This window comes from Phoca vitulina, unplaced genomic scaffold (genome assembly GCF_004348235.1).
Source record: "Phoca vitulina isolate PV1807 unplaced genomic scaffold, GSC_HSeal_1.0 scaffold72, whole genome shotgun sequence".
NCBI classification, from domain to species: Eukaryota; Metazoa; Chordata; class Mammalia; order Carnivora; family Phocidae; genus Phoca; species Phoca vitulina.
Genome location: NW_022589775.1, coordinates 1712012 through 1735105, shown reverse-complemented (window position 1 = coordinate 1735105; position 23094 = coordinate 1712012). Strand labels below are relative to the sequence as shown.

General features: G+C 41.3%; 1 protein-coding gene across 6 annotated transcripts in view; it reads left to right on the top strand.

Annotated features, from left to right (window-relative positions):
• The window catches only part of APP (amyloid beta precursor protein), a 258284-nt gene that overhangs the window by 138052 nt on the left and 97138 nt on the right, over positions 1–23094 (top strand). For 2 of the 6 annotated variants that reach the window (XM_032393352.1, XM_032393351.1), the window contains exons 6-8: positions 2765–2967; positions 19212–19379; positions 21675–21731. In XM_032393352.1, coding sequence (XP_032249243.1) covers positions 2765–2967; positions 19212–19379; positions 21675–21731 — 428 coding nt within the window. The remainder of the gene's footprint in view (positions 1–2764; positions 2968–19211; positions 19380–21674; positions 21732–23094) is intronic. The other 4 variants (XM_032393354.1, XM_032393353.1, XM_032393356.1 and 1 more) reach the window with 2 other exon arrangements.

Sequence of the window (23094 nt, the reverse complement as noted above, 5' to 3'; positions counted from 1 at the left end):
GAGTAAATTGGCTGGTGGGACAGTAGTACAACATTGAGATTCTCTAGAAAAATGAGGCAGGATACTGGGTAAAATTTGGAGCATCTAAGTGAGCAACTGTTAAGTTCAGAATTCTTTGGAATTGTTGCCTTGGTTAGACTTCTGTGCAGGAATTCAGGTAATCAGGAAATAACGACGGCACCCCGTTTATCTTGAAGCAGATAAAGGCTTATACCATCTGATCAGTGGCAACATTTTCCCTTCTTACCTTTTTCTGCTTGGTCTTATATGGAAATGTTAAAATAACTGGTTAGGGTCTGCTGTATTACACTTCATTTATTAACACACTAATAAATTATGATTAATGTTATTCTGCTTAATAAGTTCCTCCTTTTTCTCTAGCCACATGCTTCAACTTCTTTGGAGGTGTTCATTTATTATCCTTGCATCATATTTAATCAGAATTAGAAAGGTGTTCCACTTGTCAGGCGGGACACATTTCTATAGAACATCTATAAAATTTCCTTAAATTATGGGTTAATCCAATTAAAGGAATTCCTTCTAGTGCTGTATTCCATCTCCTTACATATCTTTTTCTTTTTCATCCTCCACAGAATTACTTGTGGCTGTCCTTCTGGCTCAGTTTGTGGGAGCCTCTTTTGCCTTTTTCCTTTCTGTCTTCCCACACCATGGAATCATACTGTTCCCATTCCCTAACGTGTTTGAAATCTGACTTCCTGTACACTGCCCAACGACCTTCTCCTTCTAGGCGAGAGTCAGCCGTGGGGTAGTAATTCCCCCCTGTTTCTTTTTTTCTGGGCAAACCTGTCAGCATGGCAGCCCTCAGTCTTACTCCTGTGATGCTTCTTGTCAGATGAGACCCGTGGCAGAGGCTCTGGTAGGTTGGAGGCTTCTGCCACATCTAGATCTTTTGTCATTATTGTTTCTGTGATCTGAGCAAGGATGCAACGTGTATTTCTCCTATCTGGCCAGATGGAGTGTGATAAATACTTCTACTGTTTAACACGTTCCTATCCTCATTTATCATCTTTCAGATGCTTTTGACCATGTCTGCACTGTGGGTACACAATTTCCACAAGGATATCTTATTAGGGCTTTCTCATTTTGTTCCAGATGTACCCCTCTTCCTCCATCCACGTGTGCTGATTTATTACTCACCACTGTGCATCAGTATCTACATATTTAATGCCCTACGTATTATTTCTGATCCCCTTCCCAATTGTACTGTGATTTACTGGCTATCTGTTACCATTCTTCCCAGTATTGCATATTCTAGTGGTTCTCAGAATATCACCCCCTGACTTTCAGCATCAGTATCACCGAGGAAGTTATTAGAAATGCAAATTCTCAGGCCCCATCCTAGACCCACTGATTCAGAAACCCTGGGGGATGGTGTCTGGTGCTCTGTGTTTCAGGAACCCTTCCAAGTGATTCTGATAGTTGCTAACGTTTGAGAAGCACTGAAATACTTCATCTACAGTGTTTACGCAAGAAGCAAGAGTGGGGCCCACGGCTGTATAGTTTCAGAAGGCACCCCTGACCACTGGATAGTACAGATTTATTCACCCCAGTTTTTTCTTCCTCGTCCATATCCAGTTGAAACTTTGAATCGCAATATTTGAACCAGTTTCCACCTTTACTAATTGAGTATCTACCGTGCAGATGCTGTGTGGTATTTTCATATACATTATGAGAAGTCATCTGCATACAGCAAATTCAGTTTGGGTATCCTCCTTCCTCTATCCTGTTTAATAGGCTTCATTTCTTTAGAGCAGCTTTAGGTTTACAGAAAATTTGAGCAGGAAGTACAGAGTGTCCCCCTCTCCCCCCACTCTGGCCACCCCCACATTTCCTCTGTTGTTAACATTTTCATGAGAACGGTACATCTGATCCAATATCGATACATTAGTTATTAGAGTTCACTTTTGTTTTGTACAGTTCTGTTGGTTTTGACAAATGCATGTGTCCTGTGTTCACTGTTAGAGTATCGTACAGAGTAATTTCACTGCTCTACGAGTCCCCTGTGCTCTGCCTATTCATTCCTCCCTTTTTCACCCTGACCCCCCAGGAACCACTGATCTTTTTAACGGTCTCCATAATTTTTCCCTCTTCCAGAATAGCATATAATTGGAATCACAGTATACCCTTTTTGCAACTGTGTAAACTAAGAAGGGGTAAAACACTATAGACTTGGGGCACCTGGGTGGCTCAGTCGGTAAGCATCTGCCTTCGATGCAGGTCATGATCCCAGGGTCCTGGGATTGAGTCCTGCATCCGGTTTCCTGCTCGGCGGGGAGCCTGCTTCTCCCTCTCCCTATGCCCCTCCGCTCGTGCTCTCTCTTTCACTCACTCTCTCTCAAATAAATAAAATCTTAAGGAAAAAAAAAAAAAACAGAACACTAGATCTGCTGAGCTGGGATTCCTACTTTGACCTGCCGGCTTCAAGTCTCGCATATGTGTTTTCTTTGATGCCACATTCCCTCTCAAATTACCAAAAACCGGGACGCCTGGGTGGCTCAGTCGGTTAAGCGGCTGCCTTCGGCCCAGGTCATGATCCCAGGGTTCTGGGATCGAGTCCCACATCGGGCTCCTTGCTCAGCAGGGAGCCTGCTTCTCCCTTTCTCTCCCTCTGCTTGTGCTCTCTCTGTCAAATAAATAAAATCTAAAAAAAAAAAAAAAATTACCAAAAACCTGTTGGTTCCCCTCCCCCCTTCCTGAAATTTGTTTAAATGACTATTACTGTTATTTTTATTTCCTGCTCCAGCGAAGACAAAGTAGTGGAAGTAGCGGAGGAGGAGGAGGTGGCTGATGTTGAGGAAGAAGAAGCCGAGGACGACGAGGATGACGAGGATGGTGATGAGGTAGAGGAAGAGGCAGAAGAACCCTATGAAGAGGCCACAGAGAGAACCACCAGCATCGCCACGACCACAACCACCACCACGGAGTCTGTGGAAGAGGTGGTCCGAGGTAACTCACTGTTGACTTGGATCTCCTCTGTTAGGGGAAAAGGAAAGCTTCATACCAGAGTTTGAAATTTCTCTCCAGCCTACCACCACGGCCTTCCCCCACCAAAAATAAAATTCAGAGTCACAGGTCTTACGCTTGTTAAACCCTCTTGGGTCTAACAAGCTGTCCAACGGTTCATTTCAGATAACTTGACATCCTGATTTACAGCCTATTCTGTGCCTTGTGTTTGCTGCTTGGCACGTCCCAACCGGTTCTGCAAACCCCCCCTACCCAGCTGCCGTCTCTTCTGGCAGAGGCCAGGTTAGGTGACCTCCTTGGTATGCCCCTGGCCGTGGGTATTCCTTACACTCTTACTACCTGTTGCCTCTTTGCCGCCTGGACTATGAGCTCCTTGAAGGCAAGGACGGGCTTTTACCTAGCATCATGCAGAGGGCCTGCCTTGTAGAAGGTTTTAGATAAATCTTAGTGGAGATTTAGTGAATAGTTGGAATTAAATTTCACTAAAGAAGAACAACATTTGGGGAGTTGTCACACTACTTTTTGCTGGGAAATTTAACTTGGATGACTTTTGTGTTGTCTTTACACTGTTTTATTGGGGGGAGTGACAGTGCTTTCTTTGAGAGGTAGATACGGTGTTAATATCTTAAGACTTTTTGTTTCTGTTTGAGTAATGCTCCTGTTGAGAATGTTGTGATGTGAACGAACTAACAGACTTCCTTTTTTGTCTCCATGAAATAAAAGCAAGCATTGAGTTTACATGAAACAACCAAATGTTATTATAGCAACTAGGGAACTGTTGGGTTGCATTTCTTAAAGGTTAGGCATTTGTTTTGCAAATGGTAAAAGATGGTCATAGAATTAGACGGGGTGAATACAGATGGGTGGAGTTTTAATGTATTCAGATACTTTTGAAGTCTCATGTTAGAATATTGTAAGTCTTCCTCTCACTTTTTATTAAGGTAAGATGAGTTCAGTTCTGTTGTTAAATTGGAGCTTAAAATGGGTTACTTTCTCTGCCTTAAGTAGATTTCTAATGATCACTGTACTATCTTCTTCCGTTCACTGCACTTTTTATACCTTCACTGAGGTATAATTTACATATGAAATTCACTCATTTTCAGTATATAAGTGTATAATGCAGAGGCTTTAATAAATTTACCAAATTATGCAACCATCATCATAATCCAGTCTTAGAACATTTCCATCGTCCCAGTGAGATTCCTCACACCTGTTCAGTTCATCTTTGTTCTCACCACCTGCCCTAAGTAACAGTCAGTCCGCTTTATGTCTCCACAGATTTGCCTTTTCTAGACATTTAATGTAAGTGGCGTCATACGTGGTATCTGTGTGTGGCTCCTTTCACTTAAAACTAGTGTGTTTGAGGTTCTGTGTTTCTTTAACTTGTAGCTTTTAAAACCCAGATGACTCCGAGTTGAGCGCTCAAGAGTTAACTTAAAAATTCATTGAAAGAGTCACATATTCTTTACAAGACATAGACTGTTTAACTTTATCGTTCCCTACTTAATGACAGCTTCTTCTTGCATTCAGCACATAAAGGCTTGTGTAAGCAGGTATACATTTAAGGAGATGCACGTTTTGTTTGAGCCACGGTTTTTTTCAATCGCCGAAGCATCCTTTCCTGGAGTGTGTTTCATGTGCCCCTTAGGACCGTCTGTGGTTAAATGAACTTGTTAGCTTCTATTTTCCTAGCAGGGAAAGGACAGATTTTTCAGAGCTTCTCTTCTTAAAAGCTCCAGGATGTGTGACTACAGATCACAGCAGCTGGTATTCTACAGTGGCTCTGAAGTTCTGGTGATCTCCATCAAGAGAGCTGTTTACATAATCAACGCCCACTTACTCAACACTCGTTTCTGAAGCACCTTTTTGGTATAAGCCACTTTGCTGGGCTTAGTGGATCCTATGAAGAGAACACACAGGAGAGCCGACCCTCATGGATGTTCAAATCTAGTAGGAAATTTAAGTCAAAGAAACACAAAAGTCATCTGTGTTTAAAAGTCTGAGCCCGGAGCCTACTGCAAAGAGTAAGGGATCAGAGAAGGCTCTACAGAGAAGGAGATGATGGCATCTGAATTAGAAGTAGAAGGGCTCGTAGTAGGTCTACCAACGGGTTTTATTCTAGCATTCTTTAGAGGCACTCAAGATGGCAACACAGGTTTGCCATAGGCAGGTCCATGGCATGTTTCGGAGACAAGGTCAGTCCAATTTAAGCAAGAGTAGATGTCTTTAGATGAGACAGTTACAGGAAAATTAGGTTGGGGCTAAAATGTGGAGAACTTCAATGCTAGGCTGGCAAAGTATGAGCATCAGCGGAGGGTGATCACTTCAGGACCTACCATGTGCTGAGGATTTTTCTGGTAGAAACATTGAAGAGATTTTGTTATGATGTTACTGCTGTGAGGGGATGGGTGAACAGGGAGTAACGTAATTAATGCAGTATCATGAGAAAATGCCACATAAACTTAGGCCGATATTCCAAACCAAGGCAGAGTTCTCTTGAGATAATATGGTCTTCTTATGTTCTAAATAAGTCCAGTTCTTTTGCTTGAGTTTTTCTCTCAATGTGGTGTTATTAGCTACGATAGAACATAGAGGGACATAGGTTACAGTATTTTCTATAGAAAGGCGAAGGCAATTAAAAGAAATTAAAAAAAAAAAAATCTCCAGGCTAGAGAGTTGGGTTTTTTGGGGTTTTTTGTTTGTTTTGTTTTGTTTTTAAGAAGCTAGCCCTAAAAGATAACAAGTTACTAATGTTGATGGCAAGAAAAGCAGTAACAGTGACCTTCTAAACACACCATGTGGTCATTTACGGTACCAACTGTTAATGCTAGAAATAGAAGAGCTTTTATTTATTTATTTTTAATTTATTTATCTGTCAGAGAGAGAGAGAGAGAGCACAAGCAGGGGGAGCAGCAGGCAGAGGGAGAGGGAGAAGCAGGCTCCTCGTTGAGCAGGGAGCCTGATGCGGGACTCGATCCCAGGACTGAGCCGAAGGCAGATGCTTAACCGACTGGGCCACCCAGGTGTCTCTAGAAGAGCTTTTAATAGGAATCCATCCATCCCATGGAAGACTCCTGAAATGGACAAAAGTGTAATTGAGGCAAGGCTTTCTGGGAAAGAAACATGTTACGGTGTGTTGGGTCCATGTCAGAGAGTTTTCTGTACCCCTAGCTAACTCCCCGGATGATGAAGCCCAGCAATGCCGTACCCGATTGCTGACTTTGTAAAACTCGACTTGTAAGGAGCCTGCTCCCGTGCTGAAAATAAAATTCAGAAGCGACTTGCAAAGAAGAGATATTGAAAAGAGGCTCACAATCTAGTTTTCAATGTTAACGTTTCAGTGCCCAAGAGAAAATGTGATTTACAGCCCTACTTAATAAGAAAATTGTTTCTTCATTACCAGCGTATTGCTACTAATACAATTTTTTAATGTGCTTCATAACAGAAACTCAATCGTTCTATAACCTGTTTAAATTTTAAAGAAATAGGTAGAGGGAAGGAAAGTATAGGACGTTCCGGCACAGTCATAAAATTTTCCACTGTATTGTATTAGAATGAATGGTGCTGAAGTGGGAAGATATCAGTTCTCACTCTGTTACCAATTCCAGGGGGAAAAGTGAGCACCCTACTACAGCCATCTGGCTTTAGGATTTATTGGTTTTGGTACGTCAGGAAAACTTGGATATTGACCCAGTGGAATAAGCCAATACCAATTTGAGTAAAACAACAGTATATTAGATTCTTGCTCCTAATTTTCGGTGATTCGAGAAGGGATAACACTTCATAATCCAAGATGTCAGGGCAGTTTCTGACTCAACCATGGATTCTAAACTCTGATTAAACTTTGGTATTATAATAAATGCCATAATGTTTGATTTATTCTAGCCTGTTTTCTCCATCTAGAATTAGTCTGGTTTTTTCCTTCTGCTCATTTGTTCAGCAGATATTCACTGTGCCCCTGCTGATAGCCAGGCACTCCTACTATGGAAAGTGTCGTGAGGAGGGAGCTGTGTTATGAGATGGACTTGCCTACCACTCTAGGGCAGTTACTTCTATCTTCTAATCCTTGTAACTGTGCCGTGTGATAGAAATTTTATTTCTCCATTTACAGCTAAGGCCTGGAGAATTTTTTTTTTTTTTAACTGTCCATGGTCACAAAGGTGAGAGGTGGTGAAGCCAGCATTCAGATCCAAGTGGGCCAGGTTATTTCTACTTCATTAATGTCTACATTTTCTTTTTCCTTTTCCTTTTGTTTACAGACACATACTGGTTCAGTTTAACCTGTGCTCCCTGGTAGATGTGTATTCCTTTGCTCTAGTCATATGTTCATCTTACTATTATCTCACACTGAGCCTTTCCTAAATTTGAGAATTGTTTTTTAAATAATAATGATGATGATCAGGGGTCAGCAGTCTATGACCATGGGCCATATATGGCCAGTCACCTGTTTTCTAATACAAAGGTTTTATTAGGAGACAACCAATCCCATTTGTTTACATATTGTCCATAGCTGCTCTCTTGCTCCAGAGACAGAATGGAGTAGTTGCAAGAGACACCGTATGGCCTGCAAAGCTGGAAGTATTTACTGTCTGGGTCCTTACAGAAAACCCCTGATATGAGTCATGAGAAAAATATTAGGAGGGGCACCTGGCTGGCTCAGTTATTTAAGCATCTGACTTTTGGTTGTGTCTCAGGTCATGATCTCAGGGTCATGAGATCGAGGCCCCAGACGGGCTCCAAGCTCAGCGGGGAGTCTCCTTGAGATTTTCTCCCTCTCCCTCTGTCCCTCCCCCACCCACGTGCTTTCGCTCTCTCAAACAAATAAATCTTAAAGAAAAAATATTAGGAAGTTTTTATATTTCAGATGCTACCCTGCCAGGTTAATTTCATTAAAGTTGTTTTGTTTTGGTTAGAGGCAGACTAGTATAGAGTGTTCAAGAGAGAATTTTTAATGATTTTATGGCCTTGGGCTAGTTAAGTAACCTTGGTTAAGTATTTTTTCATGTGTATGGTATAGATGCTGATAAGACGGTTCATGTTTGTTGAACAAATTACATTAGCTGATCCATGTTCAGCATTTACTGTAATGCCTGGCACATTGTAAGCGTTTGGTTTGTTTTAAAAGCTCTCAGGCTGCCCAGAATCAAGTCTCAGCTCTGTCACCTAACCATGTAAATTTGTGTCCGTCAAATAACCTTGAAATCCCACTGCTTCCCTCTGTAAAGTGGGGTTTAATAATACTTATCTCATTTTAATCATTTGGTGAGGATTCAATGAAGTGTAATCTATGAGAAACACTTAGTGCAGTTCCTGGTAGATAGTAAGTGTTCATTTAACCTATATGCTATAGTTTGTCACGGCTATAAGCATTATTCCAATTTTTCAGAGAACTAATGTTCACTACTAATTAGGAATGCCAAAGGTAAACCAACAGATTGGGTTTTTTGTATTATAAAAAGCATAAATGTGCTGTATCCATATCTATTGGTATAATAGAGGTGATATTTATACATGTTAAGAAAAACAACCTAAACTCGATTTCTTGGTTAAAATATTTTTTTATGAATATACATTGTATATTAAAATACCTGCAGTTAAATTTTATGTCTAGCTGAAAATTCAACCCAGATAATATTGAATGCTACTGCATTTCAAGATAGTGTTTCATTTCTTGCGGGTATTTTGAACCTCTTGGAAGTTCATCTATTAAATGGACAGAGACTGATTCAGGTGGCTCTTTAAGCATCGTATATGATGATGAAGTTAAAAAGTTTGATCTAATGTTGTTTGCCTTGGGCTAGATGACTGAACTCTGCAGAATGAAATTATTTCTCTTCTCCCTCTGGTCCTCATTAATCTGGGAGCAGCACCATGTGATTTACTGCTGAATGTTCCACCAACATCAGCCAGACACTCAGGTTCTGGGCATTGCCCTGGTTCCCGGGGGCACAGGGATATGAATAGGGTAGCTCCGTCATGTTGCTCCCAGCCATTCCTGCACACTCCCTCCTGGGGAGAGACACAGGTCTCTTTGACCTGGCTGCTAGGGCATTTCAACAGCACAGAGGAAGGAGAGTGCTCTGCCTCAGTTTTAACTAAGGCATTGATGAGAATTTGGCATGTGAGTGATTTTTCAAGAAGAATCGAGATTTGCCAGTTTATAGAGCACCAAAAAGAAGGAATTCGAGAACTGTCGTAAATAAATCAGAGTGGCTTGCACCGATCTCCAGGGTAGAGGAACCAAACCTTAGCCTAATACTGACATCTCCATTGTTACCTGTCTGTAATGGATGTGACACTTAACAAGGTGTCCTGTGATTCACTAATAGGATTCTTATCATTCGTATTTAGCCTTTTACCAGGTTTGGGGGAAAACTGAGCATGACTTGGGAACATAAAAATGTGCTCACATACTCTTGCTGAAGGCCTCATAGCAGCGTGCTGCCCAAAAATGAAAATAAAGCTCCAGTTTGTATTTGGGAACAAGGCAAAGGGATAATGGCTCTTCCCTTTCGAAGAAGCCTTTCCCTCAGTATTATGACTAAGGGCCCCTAAGATACACCCCTGTTCCTGGACCAGAGTGTAGCATCCTTCCTAACGATGTTGAGAGAACTCATGTTGGTACTGGGCATAGATGTGACAGGTGGCAGCCTGTTCCTGATGGTGCCCACGGCATGATAGCCATTGATGTTGAGGTGTTTGAAACACGCTTTGACAGAGACCGAGCATGGCGTTGACCGCTTCATTTCATGTAGCTAGGTGGTGCCAATTCAGAAAGCCCAGTCAGGTAGTTTGCTTAAAATGTAAGAGTGAGGATGAGAGCTATATAAAAAATGGTGTGTATACATAAATAGTTTTCTATTTTTTAATAAATTTATTGAGATATAATTTGCACACCATAAAGTGCAGAAATCAGTGGTTTAGGATATTCCCAAAGACCTGCATGGCCACATAGGAAATTATACTTTTGAACTTCATTTGCTTGATATTTTACATTTGGAGCTTCTTACAATACCGTGTTGCTCATGGCTTGTACTGTTCATGTTCCATTCCTACATTGTATTGTTTCAAGACTCAGTGTTAGTAATGGACATAATCAACCAAAGGCATTTTAATGCAATTATGTCTACATCTATAAAGATAAAAAATAATTTCATTCCAATTCAAGTCCAGAAACCAGTTTAAAAAAAAAATACTAGTCTTTCTCATGTTTTTCCCCAAATCAGTTGCTGTTCAAAAAATGTACAAATGCCTCAGACACAACAATTGCATATATCTATACAACATGGAATTTGCAATTAAAAAAAAATCAAACGTAATAAAAGAATCTAGCAAGTGAGAGAACAATTCATTATTCACTTAGACTTGATGTCATTTTCAGAGGCATGCCTTTTTAGCCAGTCCATTTGCCTCACTGAGTAGGGGCTCAGATTCCACAGGCAGGTAACAGAATTGTGGGTTTTAATGGAAATCTGTAGTTCTCTTGTAGAAAAACGCTTCCTGGACTTTTTAAGCAGGATGGGTTGCAGTCTCTAAACACCTCTTTCTCTCGGCCATCAACCATCTTGCCCTTCTCAAAATTCATCGCTGGCTTCCAGCCACCTCTTCCAACCTCTGACCCGTTAGGATTTTGTTAGAAGAGCAGGAAATCAAGGCAAGGTGAGGCTGACTGAATATCACCTCAGGAAGTTGCTCAATAAAACCCTTCAGAAAAGCCCAAATTTTAAAAATTGGGGTACCTGGCTGGCTCAGTCAGAAGAACATGCAACTCTTGATCTCGGGGTCGTGATTTCGAGCCCCACGTTGGGTGTAGAGATTACTAAAAAAGAATAAGTAAACTTTTATTTAAATAATAAATAAATAAATAAATTTGAGAGACTCTTGAAATGGTAAAAGGAGTTTATAACTGAAGACTTGTCAGAGGTGCATTGTGCTTTGTTTATCATGGTAAGACTGTTCAAGTATTTAACTATGAGAAGAGGGCTGTCTCTCTTTTTCTTAAATTTACTTTATGTTCCTGTTGGATATAATTTCTGAGGCCGAATATGAGAGTATGACAGAATCTGGACAGAAAGTTTGTGTTCCTTGCGTGTGAGTTTGAATTCGTAATGTTTCATTAGAGAAACATAGAAGGCCCTCGTTGGGCAATCTCATGACTAAAGCTGTTCTGGAATTTAATAGTAGTTGTTAAGATTTCTGAGGTGTCAGCGACTGTTGCTCATTAGCCCTCAGTCTCCGGATTGGGCAAAATTACTACAACGCAGCGTGAGTCCTTCTGGGGTTTGCGTGGACTGTGGCAAGGTTTCTCAGTCTCAGCGTTAACAGTGTTTTGAGCCTGATACGGTACAGTACAATGGTACAATTCCGTTCATTTTAGGATATTTAGTAGCACTATCCCTCCCACCACGTGCCAGGAACACCCCCTGGTTGTGACAACTATAAATGTTTCTAGTCTTTGCTGGATGTCCCCTGGGAGGGGATGGGGGCAGAATCTCTCTGGTTGCAACCCCTGGACTATGACACAGGGATCTCCAATGCTGTCCAGCTTTAAATATGTGAGCGGGGAGACACCCCTGCGAGACAGTGTCTCATCTTAACGTCGGCTGTGACGCTGAGGTCAGCGCTTTGCACATTGTAGGTAGCTAGTGAACATTTTTGTTTGTTTGAGAAGAATAAATAAAACATATGCTCAAAAAAGATGATAAATTACTCATTTATCAGGTAAAAACAGGTATCTGGTAAGATATGAAATGTCGTTTCATAGCTTAGAGACAAATCAGCACAAAATTTTTATTTTTTTAAATATTGCGTATGCATATTTGCCATGTAAGCAGTGAGAGATGGAGCAAAACTGCCTTCCCGGCTTTGTTTTGTATTCTTCCAAAAGCAGTTCACTCTCCCCTGGTACATCGTTTTAAAATAGCAGATGGTAGTGAGGGTCCCTATAGCAATCAGGAACACATGTTCTCAGCCGGAGGATGCCCATCCTTTCCTGCTGGGTCCTGTGACAAGAGACCAGCTAAAATGGCAAGGTGGACACGCCCAGTCTCCCCCCGAAAAGGTCATGAAACAGCAGGATTGTCTTCCAACGAGGACTGGCATTATCTAGAAGCATCCTTTTTTGTTGCAAGAACGGGAACTCCATGTAATTCTTTCTTGACAGAGAGGTGATAAAAGATAGTAAATTTCAAGCCTCCTTCATTGCTTCTTTGTTTATTTCTCTCAATAAAAATAATAACTTTATTTCTGGTGTTCTGGCATGTTACAAGAACATTATCACTTAAATTCAGATTTCTGAGAAGTCTACGTTTTCATAGACATGTAGGTAAGAAAATGATTATGTTGGTACTGGATTTAAGGCGCAAGTATTGAAACTGTCAAAGAAATATGTATGGCTAACTCTTAAAATTAAGTTTTTGAGAAAGATCATAGTTGAATCTTAATACCTCTACTAAAATATGTTGTATTCCTCTTTTCCCCAATATACGTGGACTTCTCTTGATAAGCCAAAAACCTATGCTTCTTTTTTACTCATCCTTCCCCTCTGATCATTTCAGAAAGTGAATCTTCCATATCTGGTTTCGACATTTCAGCTGCACATAAAAGGGTTTATCACACTGCTTTCTCAAACACTAATGACCATTCAAGCCACTGAGGCACTTGCTAAACATAGATTCAGAGATAGACCTCTGGAGTGGCTCCTGAGACCCAGGTATGCTGGCCCCGTTGATCCATGGACTGCACTTTGAGGGATAGTTTCTAGTAGCATTGCATGCCCCTCATACCTTGCAGATGTAGGAGATTGAGACAGGGAATAAGAAACTGAAAGGGAAAACCATCCTTATCTATGGGGGGGGGGGGGGGGTGTTCTTAATATATTATCAAATGTCACCAAGTGTGAAAGAACCCTGATGTGTCTTCCCACTGAGCAATTTTGTAAAAATTCAGCTCTCAAGGCCAAGCAAATTAGAAGACTCTTACTATCTTCCTATATATGCAATTGTGACTGGTTTCACTTGTGCCTTTATTATAATTCCTCTCATTGGTGCAGGGTAGATAACTCCTGCTAGCCTGTAAAAGGTGATTATACAGGAATTTTGTGAGCCACAACCAGTGATATCTTGAAATACCAAGGGTGGGAGTATTTACACCATGTTAATCATTGAACATTATAAATCACACTCCCCCCCCCCAGCCCCCCCCCCCCCCCCCCCCCCCGGAGATAATCAGTTTCCCAGTATACCCTGCCTCTCCGTCACTAAGAAAAATCACTTTGCCTTATTTCCAGCAGAGGACATGACCTCTTCTTATCTTATTCAGAGTTTGGAGCTTCTTACAATACCATGTTGCTCTAACCACACAGCTCCATGAAAAACAAGTTTATTCCCATAACAGGAAACAAAGAAATCAGGAAAAGTCATAGTGGTGCCCTTCTTTGGGTGCGGCCAGCACCGCCACCACGAGAGTACCCATGAGTCTAAATCTTTACAAGTGGATCTCCTTCGAGTGGCATTTTATAAAGACTTTTTCATCATGGGGAGATGTGAGAATTGGGTCAGGTATAATTGGAATGACAGATGTATGAGGTGGCCTCAGAGATTCAACACACTTCAGTTAACAGGCTAGCCAACTACAGATATCTTGTAGAGACTTCCGTCCGTGACACCCGTCGTTTCTTACTGAGTCAGTGATTTCATGACCACGCACAGCTGTTCCCATCACTTGTTTACATAGTCCAAACCATATTTGGGGCTTAAGTGAGATTTGTTATAAGACTTTTGGCCCAAGCTTGTTTACCTATTTTTATATGCCTTTATTTCATGAAATACAATTACTAGGTAATAAATATCTGGTCATTTATTGCCCTGATCAGAATTATTTTCTATTGGACAGGTTTTCTGATGGCTACTTGCTAATATTTGCAAGCACATTATAAAATTTCCTTTTAGTTAAAAGTACATGTATCTGTTGTTGCAAAAAATACACTCTTAATCATTGTTTTTCTGGTATGTTGCCTTTTTAAAATTTTACTTAGGAGTTAAACACAAATCTGTCTACTTTATTCAACAGAATATGAGATGTGTTCTAATAACTTAGGATCACGAAGTTGCACCCCATACTAATATTTAGAATTGCAGGAATAACTTAATTAGGCTGAAAAGTAGTTATTATAAACTGCGTTGAAACTGCCCATATTCATTATTAATTGAATGATTAGGCATATCAGTCAACACTTATTGGAAATATTAAAGATAAGCATATTTAGTAGATTTTAATATTTCTGTCATTGCTTTTATTTTACTGTTAACATTAAACAAGTGATTTATTACAAAGTCAGACTGTATTTGTCTTCTTATATTTGCCCTTTGTACTCTAAATTTTCAAGGTATGGGAGTATCTGGGTGGCTCAGTTAGTTAAGCATCCAACTCTTGATCTCAGCTCAGGTCTTGATCTCAGGGTTGTGAGTTCAAGCCCCGCATTGGGCTCCACGCTGAGCGTGGAGACTACTTAAAAAAAAATAAAATTTCAAGGTATGTAATTTTTAGCTCAAAGAAAATAGGTATATTTGTACTATATCTGAACTTTAACTCTGCATATATTCTTGCAGCATATGAAGAAATTCTACATAATTTTTTTTGTTTCTTTACAATATCAGAATATATAATTTCTAGCTTTCTATAAAAGAGTCTTCTAGGATTATTCAAGTGATTGCTTTCTCAGAATTTGTAAATTTAAACCTTATACATTCCATACAATACTGGTTTTATTTTTACATATACCAGTAGTCAGAATAATTGAAATTTAGTTATTAAAAACAAATAATAAAAAGCTTTACATTATTCTAAAATTATTCTTTAGTTAGTGCTTTATTTAAAGCTAATTATTTGTTAATCTATTAATTTTGCTTTTTATTTATTTTTTTAAACACTTTTTACATTACTTGTTAATTTTTTAAGTAGGCTCCACACCCAGTGTGGGGCTCAAACTCATGACCCTGAGATCAAGAATTGATGCTCAACCAGCTGAGCCAGCCAGGCACCCATTAATCTTGCTTTTTAAGGAGGCATTATAATTATTGTACATTGGAAAATGGTGATTTTCCCCTCATCCTAGCTGCCACTTTCACAGCTGTCTTCATGCTGATATTTTTTTAAAGTACAAAATTCTCTAAGTTTGGTTGTCCACAATAAAGTTTACTTCAATTTGACATCTATTTAGAGTTAATTTTTTGTGGTTAAGGCGTTATTTTTTGGACAGTGGACTGCCTAATCATTTTATATTAGGGAGCTCCAGCTTTGCTCCTATATTGTATTTGTATATTATTGATTTTTAGAAAATGGAATTTAGTGTTGAAACCAGCTCAGATCTTGGCAAGGGCCTACGTTACAAAGATATAAAATGCATAGAGCTGGTTTTTAAGCACGTAAGCTCATATGCTTTGTGTATACTAGTATTTCAGTTTATTAAATGGTCTCTTATCTTAAAGGGTGGATAGAGCTATTCTAAAAGAAGAATTAAGCATTCCCTGCCAGCAGAATTCAGCTAGATGAATATTGAGAAACCTATTTATGATCTTAGAAGTTTAAGAATTAAATATGAATAAACAAAGATCATCGTTCCTTAGATGTCTATGTAAGTCTGGGCCAATATTTCTGTCTGACTTTAAGCATTCTGAGAAAGATCCCTGCTTTTATTCTGGGCAAATTTTCTTCATTATGGTATGGAAGATTTACTTTGAATAGAAATGAAGGTGGATTGGAATTTGAATGGCTTTAAAATGTGAATCTTTTTACTTATTATTTTACATTTTGAGAAGAAAATGAAGGTGGAAAAAAGAAAACTACAGTTTTAATTTTCAGGTGGATTCTGTTTTAGGGGGATTACAGTCCTAGAAGGTATGGTATTGTAAATAATATCCCACTGAGTCCCCTCTGAAATGAGCCCTAGTACTTGAGGAAGTTGATGTCCGAGTCCTAGCCAGAAGGAAAGTTGGGAGAGGTCAGCTCCATGGTAGAACAGCGGTGCTGAAGATTGGCGGGATTACGAGCTACCCTTTCTCTCCTGCCTGCTTGCTCTGGTTCAAGCCAGCTGGAACGCACTCCTCCACGTCAGCAGATCAGAACCAGCCGGACAGAGTCCTTGTCTTTGAGAGGTTGCAAAGTGACAGAGAGCCATTCGTACCCCTGTTCTGGAGGCTCCCATGTGGGTACTCCCCGATACATTATTTATTTGACATTAGATTATCACACACTATTATACCAGCTCTGGCCACGTTGTCCTGTGTTCTGTGTGAGTACTGTGGGATTGATGGCTGTGTGTCACCATGTCCACATACGCCAGAGTCATGGAACTGTGTGAGGCCTTCAGTGTTAAGAGTGCAACAGCCCTGATAATGTCAGGAGAGCCACCAGAACACTCCCCAAATGTGGTGTCACTCCGATCTTCGCCTTTTTGGATTGATGGGTTCAGACCCTTGCAGCTGGAGACGCTGGCAAGAATTGTGAGCTCATCATGTGGTTCATTCCATTTGCTTAGTCGACGTATGAATGGATTTTGAGTCCTGAATGCTTTTTCTGGCTGACTGGGACTCTGCAAATTTAGGTGTGACAAAGGGGTTTCATAGCCATTTTTGAACAAGGCAGAAGAAAAATTACATGAATGAAATAAAAATGTTTCACTTGCGGTATAAGAAAACGACGCTGTATTAAAATGCTGTTTGAGTTCCAGACTGGGAGGTTTTGCCTTGAGCAGAAGTAATTACGAGGTGACACACAAAGGCAGATATCTATCATGGATCCTGTCCTTTGATCGGCATTCTTTTATCCCACAACTTCACTTTTCCCCCTACCCCAAATTCTCTCACTTTATTTAGTACACAGCAGGTGCCGTAGAGACAGGTTCCTGCCCCTGCACAGCCGTCATGGTCAGTGTGGGGCCTGCAGCAGACGAGTACACGACCACACGTACTTGGTACTAAGACCTCTAAAATGTGAGGACCTCGGTGAGTTGTTGAGGCACGACGGGCTTTGTTGCCGACGGTCCTGTGACACCCTGTGCCTTTCTTGCTAGCAGCAGCCTCTGGCGACTCCAGGGCCAACTTCACCCACAGTGTAGGCTCAGAAAACATCATTCGTTGCCTGGCAGTCTTGTTGCAATGAGTACAGCCTGAGGAAGGGATTAATGATGAATATTACCACATCTTCGCAACAAGAAAGAGCCTGTCACATAAACGTGCAGATTGGCGAGGGAAATACGAGAGAGCCTGTAAAGGTGTTTCTTACAGCTGGGAGAGAGAGAGTCGTTAAGGTCCAGGAGTGGAGACAGCTGATGGCTGTGGTTTGCAGGGAGCCCACCTCTGGGGCGTGTGGCTTTTAGCTCTACAGCCCAGAAGCTGCTTTGTCAGTAACTGAGAGGCGATCAGGCTCTCCCCCCACTCCCAAAACTTATTTTATCCTTTATAAATATGACTATCAGGGCGCCTGGGTGGCTCAGTTGGTTAAGCGACTGCCTTCGGCTCAGGTCATGATCCTGGGGTCCCTGGATCGAGTCCCGCATCGGGCTCCCTGGCTGCTCGGCGGGGAGTCTGCTTCTCCCTCTGGCCCTCCCCCCTCTCGTGTGCTTGCTCTCTCTCATTCTCTCTCTCTCAAATAAATAAATAAAAAATCTTTAAAAAAAAAAATAAATATGACTACCAGTCCTTTACTTTAGGGGAGATAACTTGCACAAATGGAGGGGAGCGTGTGTGAATGGGTTGGCAGATTCTCATCGCACAGGAGAGCTCTGTGCAGAAAACAAACTGAAAATACATCATGGCCTGGCAAGGATGGGCTTCTGAAGCAGCAGTACTGAAGGAGAAGACATTAGAGATGGGTGACCTTAAGCGCTGATGCTCCTGGAGCCAGATACGTCATCTGAAAACCAACTAAAGAGCGCCAGAACCACCTTGGATATCCGGTACACCGGCTTTTCGCCTGCACAGTATTTGCCATCCACCTTCTGAGCTCCATGCTGACTGTCGATGCCATCGTGGTGGTGGTAGCTCCTGGCTTTGCCATCACCTCAGTCTCAATTGGAAAGAGCAATAAGTGGTGTATAGGGAGGTTAAACAGTAGTTCTCGTTTACATAGATGGTATGGATCTTTGTCTTTGAGTGAATGATTAAAGGACTGAACAGAGGAATGTTGTTGAATATTCCTAATTTGGAAGCTCTGAGTTTTGCATTTTGAGAAGGATGCTTTTTCTTGGTATGATAGGAAAACTAATAAACAAGACATCTGTGTGGGCTCAGACATCCACAGTTTCTCTATAAGCCTAGCTAGGGCAAGACAGAAACTCAGAGGGAGAATTATTTTACTTCTAACAAAAATGGAATACACATGGGAGGAAGAGTTCCTTTTCTAATCACCATAACTTTACAAATGGAAAGAGAGAGGTTATTACACTTGGATCAATCAGTGATTGTGGCACTGATCTTGGGGAGGGTGGCAAAATGTGTTGACAGGTAAGATGTGCTTTAAGGTAAAACGGTACATGGTATGTATTAACAAATTAGAGTTGGTTAACGATGTTTTATTGTTTGTGACGTTATTGCCCAAAGGACAGATAAATGAAAAATCAAGAATTGTATTTAACTAAAGTTAATATAATCAGCTGTCAGTCACATTTACAGATGTTACATATGTTTTCAAATACGGTCAGTGGACAGGCTGATTCTCTGCAAACTGGATCAAATTCAAAATACGTGTAATTATTTTATACTCTGAGGCAAGGCTGTCCTTCTTGAAGGAAAACAATCAGATGTTTGTGAGAGGGTACGTTTTTTACCTCAGAAGCAGACACGATCCTTTTACCTTTAAAGCTGACTTGAGGTTATTCTAGAAGAGAAGTTTATTTGTTAGAGTGAAGAAATATTTCGCTGTGCAGACACTTTGGGGCATTTACTATTAATCTAAAAGCGGCTAAAAGATAATGTTCACCTCCAGCTGGAATCCTTTTACTACTACTAAGCTACGCTCATTAAACCAGGTGAGCATGCACGGCTCTGTTTCAGAGGTCATTCCAAAGTCCTGGTAGGTGATTCAAATGTTGGGCAGAATCTGCCTAATAATCCCAGCCCACGTCACCCCCGGGGAGGACTGATGCATAAGAAAAGTAAACATGTGCGTGAACCGCGAGCTGGTACCTTTTCATGCTAAATGTGGTTCCCCACGTCTCCTCTGATTAGAGGTGTGCTCTGAACAGGCCGAGACGGGGCCATGCCGAGCAATGATCTCCCGCTGGTACTTTGATGTGACCGAAGGGAAGTGCGCCCCGTTCTTTTACGGCGGATGTGGCGGCAACCGAAACAACTTTGACACAGAGGAGTACTGCATGGCCGTGTGTGGCAGCGTCAGTAAGTGGACCTTCCTCGAGCCTGGCCACCTTTCGTCTTTCTCGCCACTGACTCCGCTCTCTGTAACAGATTGGTTTTCCTGGTCCTTGGGAACGGGTCTGTTGCTACCACTAACCACGTTTTCTGTCCACTTCTCTAATTGCCCGGCGTCTCCTCCCATCTGTTCCCCCCTGAGCACACACCTCTGTCTTTCTCTAATAAAGCATGGCCCTGGATGTGTTCTTCTACGAGCTGTGGTGCATTCGTCTTGCAGTCTCTAGGGACTTCTTTTGAGTGCCTCTCTTTAAGCCAAGCTGGAGTCGCTGTTTTGTCTTCTCAGCTATTTTCTGCAAATGTCTATGTGTGTGTTTGTCTGTGCATCTTTGTGTTCGGGTCTGTGCATGAGCAGTACGTGTGCAAACAAGGCTTACCCACCGGAAGCCTGGCTGATGCAGCTTCGGTTGCCCTGGCAAGGCGGATTGTTGTGATGAGTAATAACCTTTAAGTTATTTTGTAACATGTGACTTTGATTGTGGTGGCAGAGAGTGTGATTGAATTGAGCATATGCACTTCAAATGCTGGAGGATAGAAAGGCCCCAGTGGCCTCTGAGCTCTCACTGGGCCGGTTGCAATATTGATTTTTAGTGTCTTCTCTTGGAAACAGAAGAATACTCTTCACTTAACGTTAGAAACCTTGAATGACAAGAGACTCAGGGAGTATAATTTTCAAAGCCTTTTGTCTCGAACTTTCAGCTCTTCATAACTCTGGGGAATAAATACATAAAGTGACAGTGACTCAAAAGTAAGATGAAACTTTTTCCACAGAGGTAGCACTCAGGAGGTAGTGAATCAGACATAGGGGACTTCTCTTATTGTCAACAGCCTTCCATGTGAAAGTCCCAATTTTATTTATTTACTATTGTTCATGAGTAGGAGATTTGAACTACTCAAGAAATAATTACTCAGCTTGAGAAATTAAGATTAAATTCAGTACGTATGTGTTTGTAGCTGTGCATTTCCTTTTTGAGAGACTCCTGCCCTTTCTCCCTTGCTCTTGTGAGGGTGACAGCTACCATTTCCTGCCTGGGATTCCTAAGGATTATATAAATTGTTTTCCGCTGTGATCATGGGCTTACGCTAAACAACAAAAGGACCTGCACCCATTAAGACCTTCTATTGTGAAGCCCAGTATCTAAGTGGAATCTAATGGAACAGTTCCTGTTGGTCTGGGTGAGGGATGACTCCATTTCTATCATGTGTGAGAACAGGTGTAGGAATTGGTAACCCCAAGGGCTTCTTTTCTGGCTGCCATTGGATGATGGTAGCTTCTAGCTCAAAAGACTCCTGTTCCAAATAAGTTAATTAGGTCAGGTAACATGCAACACAATGGGGGATTCTGTTGCCTGGAGCCTCTTGAACAAAGGACTTTTGTTACAGAGATTCAAAGTGGCTTAGCTGCTGAGGGAGATTTCTTGGCCGATTTCCAACTTTTTTTCTCCATTTCCCTGAGGTGGATTTATTTTTTGGAATATAAATTGTGTGTGCGTGTGCGCGCACGCGCATGCACACGTAATAAGAAAGAGGGTGTTTAAGAACTGTCGGCAGTGAGGACTTTGCCTTGAGTTAGAAATTATTTCCCCGCCCCCCAAAACACTACTACTGCCCATACGCACACCCCCTCCAGTTCATCAGTCTGATTTGACTCAGTCTGGGAGCGAGCTGTGGGCACCACAGGTCAGGAGATGCCCTGGATGGCACGCCTTTTGCTGAGAGGTTTACCAAAGGTAGAGACTCCCAACAAAGGTGTAATGGATCAGCCAGGCAGTCCATTATTTAGTTTCAGAAGGGGAGGTAGGTTATAGAATAATTTATCAAGAAAGCAAACGCAAGAGGCTGAAGGTCAGAAGGGTGGGCAGACCTAAGTGGACAGTAAAACTCAACACGTGGCCCGAGCTATGAGCTGGAGGTGCCCTACGAATGGGTGATCGGAGTGGATCCTTGAGAATTGGCAATGCTTGGCACTAAGGAGGGAGAATGGGAGCAGGAAATTCTCAACAGGTTACTTGGAAGTGCTATTGGAGACCAAATACCCAGCACTCTAAGGTATTACTGTGGAAATAGATCTCTCATGTTTATGTTTACTTTGGTTCTCTGCTGGGGCCCAGCCTCAGGGTATTTGTTTAGTTTTGTTTTTCATTCAGTGTTTTTGTTTTTGTTTTTGTTTTTCCCTTTGGTCAGTGGAATCATGTAAGTTTCAACCATCATTCCCATGTTTCTATTTTTGTTTTTAGTTACGTTCTCTTATTTTCTCCATAGTGTCCCAAAGTTTACTCAAGACCACCCAGGAACCTCTTCCCCAAGATGCTGTTAAACGTATGTTGTCATTCACTGGAGGGGGCTGGGGGGGGAGGACGTAGTACAGTGCACGGCTGGATTATAACTCCAGCATCGTCACCTTCTTTGCATGGTTTTGTGTGTCTCCATCACCTGTCTTTCAATAAAATGTTTATTTCCGTTGCTTTGCTTTGTAATTATGTCCAGTTTTGCCAGACAACTTCAGATGCCGGGCTAAGAGCATTGACTAAACCTCTATTTCTGATCTTTTTTTTTTTTTTCAATTTAGTGTGGTTCTATTATGTATCGTATATGTAGTATTACTGTGTTTTAGTTGGCGTCACTGTTTTATTTCCTAAAGCTGTCAAGATGCCACAGTTTAACGAGAGGCCACATATGTGTAAATGACTCGTATCCCAGAAAAATACATAATATGCATGCATTGTACTAACTCCATGGACTAATGTGTATGCACAGGCTTCAGCTGTGTGTTGTAAGACACACGTGGAGCCTTAGGAAGTGAAAGAGCACCTCTAGATTTCCTAACCACCTCTTCTTCCTCTCCCTGAATGCACACTCCTGGGACAGAAGTGCCCGACTTCGGGTTTTATCATAAGGTTGTAGAAGAAGATTATCTGAAGAAATCTTGCATCAACCAATCTTAGAATGTCTTTGTTTTGTGATGATTCCACTTGGCGTTATCAGTCTAGCTTGGTTTTAAAATGTGGTGTTAAACACACAAGTATTTATTTTAAAATGTGGATTATATCCAAAAATAGATTAATGCATTGTTAGGTTAGAGGTGATACACACACACACACACACGCTATTGAAGCTTATAGTTGTTGGAAAAAGAGATATATTTTCAGTTGTAGTTCAGATATATAATGAAAATTAGCATTTATTTATATTATCCTAAAAAAAAAAAAAAACCTGGTCTCCAAATCGATCTTTCTAAAAAAAATAAATAAGTGGAACCTGGGTGGCTCAGTTGGTTGAGCGTCCGACTTTTGATTTCTGCTCAGGTCGTGACCTCATGAGTCGTGAGATTGAGCCTCATGCTGGGCTCCACACTCAGCAAGCAGCATGCTTCTCTCCTTTTCCCTCCACCTCTGCTCCTCTGTGCATGTGCACATGCTCACACACTCTCTCTCTCTAAAATAAATAAATCTTGGGGGCGCCTGGGTAGCACAATCAATTAAGCATCTGCCTTCAGCTCAGGTCATGATCCCAGGGTCCTGGGATCAAGCCCCGCATCGGGCTCCCTGCTCAGCATAGAGTCTACTTCTCCTTCTCCCTCTCCCTCTGCCCCTGCTCCTGTTCTCTCTCTCTCTCTCTCTCAAATAAATAAATAAAATCTTTAAAATAAATAAATCTTTTAAAAAAATCTTTAAAAGATAAA